The 10,788-nt window shown below is 26.8% G+C and overlaps 1 protein-coding gene across 2 annotated transcripts; it reads right to left on the bottom strand.

The window, feature by feature from the left end:
• Positions 1-228: 228 nt before the first annotated feature.
• Positions 229-6,391, bottom strand: LOC100166652 (GDP-L-fucose synthase-like). 2 transcript variants are annotated; one of them, XM_008189400.3, is made up of 7 exons: positions 6,233-6,391; positions 5,973-6,107; positions 5,802-5,916; positions 4,625-4,753; positions 3,502-3,715; positions 1,158-1,286; positions 229-703 (listed from the first exon to the last, which is right to left on the bottom strand). In XM_008189400.3, the coding sequence occupies exons 1-7, from the start codon at positions 6,238-6,240 to the stop codon at positions 459-461; spliced, it is 975 nt and encodes a 324-aa protein (XP_008187622.1). In that variant the 5' UTR covers positions 6,241-6,391; the 3' UTR covers positions 229-458. The 2 variants fall into 2 exon arrangements, with proteins under 2 accessions (XP_008187622.1, NP_001156247.1); NM_001162775.2 differs by having other exon boundaries at positions 6,172-6,256.
• Positions 6,392-10,788: the final 4,397 nt, after the last annotated feature.

The raw sequence follows: 10,788 nt of genomic DNA, 5'->3' as shown, positions 1-10,788 counted from the left end.
GTAATAATAATTTTAAAATTGATAAGTAATAGCGATAAACTATGGTATATTTTAGAAAAATATTAATTTTTATATTTAGAGATGATGATAAATTAATGGGGGTTTATACCTTACAACATTTGTATTTTGTAAATTTTTATATTTTAGTTAATTTCATTCAAAACTAAATAATACCATCTTTTGTATAATACCTAATATTTACTATACCAATTGATTTATACTATAGGGTTTTAAGTTAAATTATATTTTAGTTTATTAAAACCAATGAATAACAGTTTCAGATTATACTTAAGTTGTACAGTTATTTATTACAGTTTTAGTTAGAAATATAGCAATTTACTTAATTAAGATTATTGTTTACCACATAATATAAATAACAGTACTTATAACAAAAATAAATTTAAGATAAATTCATATTCCTCATATAAATAAAAACATTTTTTAAAAGATCATATTCTTTATGGAGCGACCAGTCTTGCTTGTTTATTATTTTTTTTGAACCATTCAACAGTGTCAGCAATAGCTGTTTCTAAATGGGTAAATTTAAAGTTTGGTAACAATTTTCTAAGTTTATCATTACTAGCAGTTTTTTTGATCTGGCCATCTGCAGCACTGGTGTCAAATTCTAAAATTCCTTGAAAATTAAATGATTTTGCAATCATTTCAGCTAATTGGCGAATTGTTATTTCATCTTTCTCATCCACTGAAAAAATACAAAAATAAGATTTCATAGATAATTTATTATATTTATCTATTGATATTTTAATATCATTAAGATACAATTTGGGATATGGGCCATTCGTAGATGATAGATCATAATATACAAAGGATAGAACTACTGCCTAAATATTTTAAGCCAACATAACTAGGGGAATTGGGACAAATGGGCATGAGCGCAATTTATATCACACATTCTCGTGCACAATTGGTACAATCATTATCATGTGCAATGTATATCACTGCCAGTTTAGTGATATAATATGTATATGATAAAATATATGCGATGAGTACATACACACATGCACAATAGATATCAGTCCCCTGGCGACTCAGCAATAATGATATCTACAACAAGTGCAGTACTCGTTTATAATGCAGCAGATCCATCCATACTATATGATCTAAGATCACAATAAATTATGTGTTATAATTAATACCTGACAAGATGATGGGTTCAACATCATCATAGTTCCTTAACACCCAAACAAACAGCCTGGCAAGATCCAGTGAATAAATAAATTGTCGCAAAGGTTTTCCAGATCCCAGTACCACAAATTTATCAGCTCCTGAAAATTATTTAAAAAAGTTTCAATTAAGAAATTACAATTTATATACAAATATTGAAAATCAAATTCACAGAATTATTTATGTTTATATTTATGTTTTGACTCAACATGACATCTACTATTGGTCACCTATATAGGCACATTATTAGAGATGAAGTGACATGTGTTCAATATTAAAAGACCAAGGGTTATTACTGGGAGATAATCCGTTGACATGAATAAAGGTGAAAGACGGTGTTGTATGTAATGGCCAACTTGTGGAATATTTAAGAAATTGTAAAAAACAAAATTCTGATGGCACTATGAAAAAAGTTGTAACATTACGATGTACAAAACAAGGTTGTCATACTTACCAATCGATTCGTAAAAATAATGACTTTTTTACCTACAGGGATCTTAACGGCCGTTGTAATAGTCAGTTATCATTATATGAAATAATGTAAATAATTAGGTTCTGGGTTAATTTAGTTCCAGTATATCAAGCTGTAAATTGGACTGGCAGAAGCAAAAACACCATCATTGATTGATATTATCTTTGCAGAGATATACCAGTATGTTGTTTTTTCAAAAAGAAAGAAAATGGGTGGTCATGGTTGTACTGTCCAAATTGACGAATCTCTTTTTCAAGGTAAAAGGAAGTATAACCATGGTCGATTACAATGTGGGGACCATCAGCCATTAAGAGAAATAAATAATTCCAACAACGAATGAAATAGTACATACAAATAAAAATTATGGTAACCGTATAGTACGCCCATGGGTATTTGGAATTTGTTGGAAACAGCTAGACTTATTATTAGAACAGTGATTTTTTATCGTAGAAAAACGGGACTGAGAAACCCTTTTACAAATTATTAAAAATGAAATAAAAACGACAATTTATAGTGACCAATGGAGAGTGTACTGAACATTAAATCATCATGGATATATTCATCAAACAGTTTACCATTCAGAATTTTTTTATTGCCCTGGAAACAAGAACACACTCAACAAATTGAAGGCTTATGGAGAAATATAAAATCTTAATATAATAAAAAATGGGGAGACTCCTTTATAATAGATAGACATCTCCAAGAAGAGTGGTGGAGATTGTGTCAAAATCCCAAAACCATTTTTGATGACTTTTTGACCGATATGAAAAAGAAGTTTCATAACAATACGGACTGAAACAAAACAGTTATTGAAGACACTGAGAAGTGGAATAAAAAAAAAGGTTAGTTAAAATTATTTGTAATTTATATTTATGACGTAGGTCGCGTATTGGACCGTAAATCAATGTGTAGGTCGTAAATAACATTGTTACCGAAATCCATTTCAAGGTACCAAGGTTAAGTAAGTGAAGTTTAATTTTGGATATTTAGAGGTATTTTGCCTATTTACCATATTTATGCGTTTTTCTATTTTATTGGGCATAATTAGTGTATCATTTATATTTTTGCACTTTATAAAATATATTATAAGAATTGTTTTAAAATTTTCGAATTTATTAACACTGACTGGATATTTATTTAATTAAATTATTATTTATCAATAGATATTTTTTTAATTTATTTTTTGGAATTACATTTAAACAAATAAAACATAATGAATGGATGGATATATTTTCTTGTTATTACAAACATTTCTTATGATTTCTTCTTTTTTTAATCTGTATATTTTTAGTGCATATAAATGCATTTTTCTGAACTTTTTAAGATATATTTCAATGCATAAGTGCATGCTTATTTAGACAATATTTAGGGCATGAACTTACGGACCATGGTAATCAGTAACTGAACAATAATTTGTAGACTAAGACTTACTAAATGTAATGTTAGGCGTGATATTATAAAATGCATATGATAATAAATATGGGATAGGACTATACAGTTTCCGCTCACTCTAAATTAACTATTTTTACACATTGTGTTCATCTGGTTCATAACAATTGTATTTATTTAAAGAAAATTGTACATAATATTGTTGTTAACTATTGTAGGTATATATTAGCATAGATTAAATAAAACGATAGATAGGTAACACTAATGCAATGATTTTAATTTGTATTTGACCCATTAGTGGGGTATTGAGTAGGAGGTGGAAATAAGTCTTCATGCACTACTAATAACTCAACTCTAAATTAAAATACTAACGATAAATGATTGCATTGGTATTGCCTAACATAGTGTTATTAATTAATCTATGATAATACTAAGTTTTTCTTTGAATAACTTACCGTTATCTAGAGCTATGTGGAGTCGATGAATGAGAGCTGGTACGACATGGGCATTTTTCAAGTCAAAATTGTCATGGGGTCCAAACACATTACATGGTACAACAGAGGTAAATATTACTCCATGTTTTTGGTAGTATGCTTTATTTGCGATATCTAATAGTCGCTTGGCATAACTGTAACCAAAATTGGATGGATGAGGAGGTCCATTATGAATCTAAAATATATTGCAAGATTACAGTTTTTGTAAAACCGTTTATAATGTAATTAATATAAAAAATAAAGTAATTGTTTAAGCAATAAGCATATTATTAAATTTCAATAAAATTTCAATAAAATTATATTTTTATCTTATGTTAATATCATAATTAAAAATTCCATAAAAATAAAATTGTAATGACAATTATTTTAGACAAAGTATTCTATATTATGGCCATATTTTGTGGTGATACTTGCAGATAATTAGCTCAACAGAAGCCAAGTATACTGAGTTTTGAGAAATAGGAAAATTTCAGTGATGGTTATAAATTATAATACTACTCTATTGCTAAAATACTAATTATTTTATATAGGATTTATGATTTAAATTTTAAAACATGATTAAGGTATCATTAATGGTTTTCAGTTAATGTTGAGAATCCAAAATTGAAAACCCAAATTAAATTATTTGGATTCAAAGCCTTGGTTTAAATTATCAAATAAACAAAATATTATTTTTACTCTACTCTATTACAAATAAGTTTGAAAAAACTGCGCAGTCTCGGAAGGCTAACGCTGTGATTGGCAAGTAGTCGGCAATGACCGACGTCACCCACTGCACTTACGCAAAACGCGACGTGTTTATAAGTTTTTTTTCAAAATTATTTGGAATAAATTATATTCAATATTTATCAAATAATAAAATATTATTTAAATTGTTCGAATAATCAATAAAACTTCAATGTTGAGTTATGAATTATTGAATAACTAAATTTACTTAAATATTTCCAAACAATAAAAGTTTGAATGATTGAGAGCTATATAATTATTTGCTAATACTATCTTTTTTTTTAAAGTATAAGCCATATTTATTTTATATTATATTAAATTATGATATTTCAATATTTCAAATTATAAATAATAATACCATAGTTTCATTTATTGGATATGATGTCTTGTCTGGAAATATACACGTAGATAGACACGATACTACTTTTTTTACATTGTACTGAAAACTAGTTTCTAGTATGTTGTCATTTATGTGTATATTTTTGCGCTGAAATCAAATAAAAAAATCACCATTTATTATGTATATAATTAATTGATAAAATTAAAATGTGATATTATAAAATTAAATATATTGCAATAATGATTATTATATTCCTTACGGTATTTAAAATACTATCTTAAATAAAAACATTTTGATAGTAGGTATGGTACTTAGTACTAACAAAGTTTATGTAATATTTTTATTTTTGTTTTTTGGATAATATATTACATGGAAATATAAAAATCATCAAAACTGTTGGGAATACAAAAACCCTAATTTTTGTCTTAGCAAATATACATAAGAAAAACTATTTTTAAAACTGATAACAGAAAATTATAAATTATTTAAATTTGTTTCATTAATCTCTAATATGAATAAATGAAAATAAACACAAACAAATATTAGAATAGGAATTTACTTAAGGGGTATCAATTTTAGGGTTGGGCCGATACCTCTTTTTACCGATATCCGAAATTCCGATACATGCAACCGATAAAAAACGAATACCCGATATATTTGTAAACCAACATTTACAGCATAAACAATGAACCGATATTAAAATATCACCGATACTATCAGCCGAAATAATATTATTATTTTACATTTAACCATTACAATTTATAATTAATGCTATTATGCTGATAGATTTGGTTTTTTTTTTGGTATCGGTTCAAATATCGGTTTAAAAAAAAAAACTGATACCGATAAACACGATACCACCAATATCGGCCGATATCGAGTATCGGTTTTAGTATCGGCCCATTCCTAATCAATTTTTTCAAGTGTTTTTTTTTCTTCGAGTAGTGCTAAATTTTTTTAGCATTTGGTGTGCTAAATAGTTCATAATAGATATTTGATAATAAATACCTATTGTTAAACTATACCTATTAATGTAAGCTCATTATAAAATAAAAAACAATTTAAGGGCATTAGGGCATATATTTATGATTTGAATTTGATTTTTCTTATAGCGTAATGTACCTATAAGCTAAAAGTACCAAACTAAATTAAGAGATTACAATTTTTATGAATACTAATTTAATTAGGTATCTACCAAAAAGTCCAAATTGTTGTCCATATTATGAAATAGACCACCAACCATAGCCGCCAAGTGTATGACATGGGTAGGTTTGTATTTTTCAAATAAATCTCTTGTCGCTTGTACATCACTGAAAAAATTTGAACGGGAAATAAAATTGTTCAAACATCATTATCTGTTATTCACTTGAGATCTGCCTCTTTGGAATTAGTGAATATCCATTTTTCATCAGGTAACGCTTCGTTTTGTGTTTCAACAATTGTTCTGATGGCGCTGCCCACTAGTCCCGATCCACCAGTAACTAAAATGACTTTGGCCATTCTGAAAACATATATTAAAACATTATATTATTTTATATCAGTCAAAAACAAACGACCATATTTACATTTATCAAAACGTGTTTGTAACACAAAATTAGGACAAGAGCGAAATGTTAGAAAACTTACGTGTGCATTTGATATCAAATTATCAAAGATTAATATTCAATAGTTATGTGCAGCTGGCTTTTGAGTTTTAACTTTTGAGTATTTTTAAATTAAAAAACAGATTACGTGCACACTCCTGAACGACATTCGAGTACCTATTCGGCTGTTTACTGTCTGATTGGAATCCTTATCATCTTATCATTGATGCCTGATAAACAATAATAATAACACAGAATGTGATAATAATTAAATAACGTTTTTTCATGATTTTTAATTATTACGTCTAATGTCTATTAAATGTCTTTTATCTATTACTTAAATAATAAATACTAATTACTAATTACTAATTACTATTTGTTTTGTTAAAATTAATTTATAAATTATAATTATACTTAGGTAGGTACCTATTTAATAAGTAATAACCATGTTTAATTGCCAAATGCCAAGTTTGTGATGTTAGGTAATTAATATTATAATTAATAATTAGGTGTCCGGTTTTCAAAACATAAAAATTCCCCTAAAATTAAAAAAAATATAATATATATTATTGTTATGACTGTATTGAATGATCATGATTCATATGATCATGACCCGAATCGCAGACATTTCCCCCTTTATATTCCCCCTCCGATATATTTTTGATGGGCACTAATGTAACTCCCCTCATTTTTTTTTTAAATTTATCATTTACTAATATAATATTATTATTTAACATGAAATTGTTTCTTTGCCTATTGTCTAATATTTTCAAATATTTTTATAAATTTAATAAATTATATATGTAGGTATATTTTTTATCAACCTAATTAGGTACTTGAATCAAATTCACGAGTAATTAATAAATTATTATAAATATCCAAACTGGTACAGTTTTAACAAAAAATAAATAAATAAATATGAACAAAGGCTATAAAATATGCGCTTAGAAATAACAAAAGAATGAGATCAAATGTTTTTTTACAAAATGTATCATTTATATGTCTGAATTTTCAGCCATTTTTATTAATTATTAATTTTATTTTATTTTATACATATTTTTTAAAAATTGTTATTGTTTCAAGTAGATCAGTTGATCAAACATATACATTATACATTTATAATCAGTGTTTGGAAAAGATAACCAAAAAATCATCTGGATAAGATTACAGATAATTCGTTCAAAATTTATCTAGATAATATAAAATATAACATCATTTTTTTTTTATCTAGATAAAGATAAAAATACACATACACATACATTTATCTGGATAAAAAGTAGATAATTTGTTTTTAAATTATATTATAAATAATGTAATTTATTAGTAATTATTAATTAGGTAATATTTATTAATTAATAAATTCTTAATATAACTGCTCAACTAAAATAAAATTTTGATTATTACTACAACTTGAATACGAATAAAACATAATAAAACTGAACATTTTTCAGTAAACATTTCTTTTTTTAACTATAATAATATTGGAATTTGGAACAGTGGCGTGCAGATCCCTTTTTCCATGTGGGGCAAAGTTAATTTTTTTACATCCACCACCCACCCAAAACTAAAAGAACGTAGTAAAATGACAGTGGTAAAATAACTATAGATATTAGATAACAATTATTATATCGATAAGATAGACTATAGATCAGGGCCTTGCACCCGAATTACCCGAACCCCTAACTCTCCTAAACACCCTTAAAAAATCAAACACCCGAAACCCATATAACCCCAATGATTCTGCTTTCAAAACACCGGTATTAACCAAAACCCGTATAAATCATTCGGGTTAACCCGAAACCCGAATAATTTTGATTATTACAAACTCTTCATGTGATATATCATTTTGTATGTATTTCTTGTGGTGAGTTCGATTCTGTAGTTAGTTGTTTAATAATAATAATAAATTGTAAACAATACTACAATCAATCACAGGTAAATTCAATAATTATTTCCTTGAAAATATAATCCAATAAAATCTTATTATACCTATATATTAATAGGTATATAGTATAATATATTACTTTATTAGTAGGTAGGTATATAAAATAAATCCAAATATAGCCAATAGCAATATATAATATAAACATGGTCTTAACAAAATTGAATAAGGCGTATTGACAGTCGTGGCCAAAATATCAAATACTATTATAATAACTAATAAATAATAATATCTAGTATTATTTGCCACAAATTTCCCAACTGGTATTATTATCACTTTATAACTGTCTATACCTAATTAGTAATGAATATCGTAATTCGTGGCTATTTACCAGTTTTCCGAAAATCGTATTTTTGTTGCTGTTATTATTAATAATAGGGGGAGGGGGTCATCAAAAGCGCTGTTTTTTCCAGACAGCACCCGTATTAACCAATATTAACCCGAATTATAGTGGTTTTAAAAACCTGAATGTTTGTTTAAACTTTTTATCCCGGTGTTTGAACATCCGAATACATCCAGTACACCTAACCTGAAACCCGAATAAATGATTCGGGTGCTAAGCCCTACTATAGACATAGATTATAGACGATTAACTTTAAAATTGTATGATGTCATTTGAAAATGTAACTCAGGCTAGATAAAAAAGATTCACGGGCCGCCAGTTGCCCACCTCTGCTACAGACTATAGTAGACTGTGTCTTACTGATAAGTGGTAACTGGTAACCCCCCCCCCCCCCACAATTTTTACCAGTCAAATCTTAATACATTATTAAAAATAATATTATACATATACATTTTGATAATATCATTAATACGAGGAGTGTAAAAATATGTATGATAAATGTTCAAGTATTGATTATTGTAGACTTGTAATTTTGGTAATAGGATGTGTGGAGATTTAGAGGTCCTGTTACACCTATGAAGTACTTGCTTGATGATTCATTATATCAATCACAACTTGGTTGAGTACGTTTTATAAATGTAAAAATAAATTACATTCAGCCAAATGAAAGGATATTTCAACCATTTATAAATCACCTATAACGTTTAATAATAAATGATACATTTTAATTTCGTTTAATTTCACAAATATACATAATATGTTATAAAATATTATAATAGCTGAGCTGAAATATTATAAGCCTCGAGCAATTTAAAAACTGTGAGTACACAGCTGTTATTGTTCATAAAGGCATCTGGGGAAAACAAACGAATAAACCAAATAAAAAGTGAAAATTATTAACAATAAAAATAATCAACGTGTTCAAGAAACGACACATGTGTTGTTAATATTATTGTTATCTTGTTTTTTTCTTATTCTTTTGCTTCTGCCGCACTAACTTCTTGTGTTGAATTAAATTTCCAATACAATTATTAATAATTAAAAACGTAAAAATGGATTTGGTGAAATGATTATAACCTTTTTGTCGCTATTTTTTTACACTTCATTTACGAAGCCAGACAATGTTTAACTGTTTCGCTCCCTATTATTATTTACGATTGTGAATGATAAATCTATTGATTTTATAATTATTTATGTTTTTTTTTTAATTTATACATTTTTTTCTTGTGTCTTTTTTCAACGTATGGGGTAGTAAAACTGCTTCGATTTTCTTCAATAGTATGACTTTTGATGGGAAAGTCAATGTAGTTGGTGCAATTGGGAGTGGTCTAGCGTCAAAAATAAAGTCTAACAAACTTTGAAGTTGCGTAACAATTTCTTACAATTCTCTGACAAATTTGTTTGTTTTAAAAGTTGACTGTTATCACTGCACTGCTAAGTTCACGAGTGTGACTTGTTTCACACAAATTATCTTTCCCATTCCACCAAAATTATGTTATGATATATATGATTACCGATTTACCAAGACTAGTTTATACATTATATAATAAAAATTTCCAAAAAATTTCATCATTTTTAATTTTCAATTTTTTTAGTATTGGTTCTGTAACTGGCAATAAAACTTTATTCATTGAGTCAAAAACCTTGAGAATGTAATACAAAGCACCCGATATACCTACTGTTACAACAGCCGTTGAAAAATAGTAAAAATACATTTTTTGTTTAATAAACATTTAAAGTTGAAATGTTGACGTACTTTATCAAATTGAAAATGTACAAGTTATTTAGTAGTGAAAAATGTATAAAATATTCAATTTTAAAGCTGGGGAATAAAAATTTAAGGCAAGGCTTCACACAAGTAGATAATACTGTAACCAACAAATCTACAAGTATAAAAAAAGGTGGTTAAATTTGAATTCAATGATATAATATCACTGTATAAGAAAAACAATTCTGAGCGGAGACGGTATATCAGTCTATGTATTAGACATATAATATATACTTATCTATGGTATTAAAAAAAAATTGACCTATAATAGGTACCTATAATAAATTCCAAATTAATCATATCATAATATCTATTAGGTACTTATAAGTTATAACGCGTTATACATCAACAAAAAACCGTGGTCAAATCATAGATATATAATAGTATACTTTAGAAGTTTCAAGTACCCACGAATAATATTATACAATCACAACAAAATAACTAAAATAGTTATCCTACGTTTTTATATTATGTAATTTCGTCCAAATTTGTACTTAAAATGACTATAAAAATAAACTGTGTAAATGTATTTTTAAAATTTTTTGG

The sequence above is a fragment of the Acyrthosiphon pisum genome, chromosome A1, assembly GCF_005508785.2.
Source record: "Acyrthosiphon pisum isolate AL4f chromosome A1, pea_aphid_22Mar2018_4r6ur, whole genome shotgun sequence".
Classification (NCBI taxonomy): domain Eukaryota; kingdom Metazoa; phylum Arthropoda; class Insecta; order Hemiptera; family Aphididae; genus Acyrthosiphon; species Acyrthosiphon pisum.
This window is presented reverse-complemented; position numbering and strand designations above follow the sequence as displayed.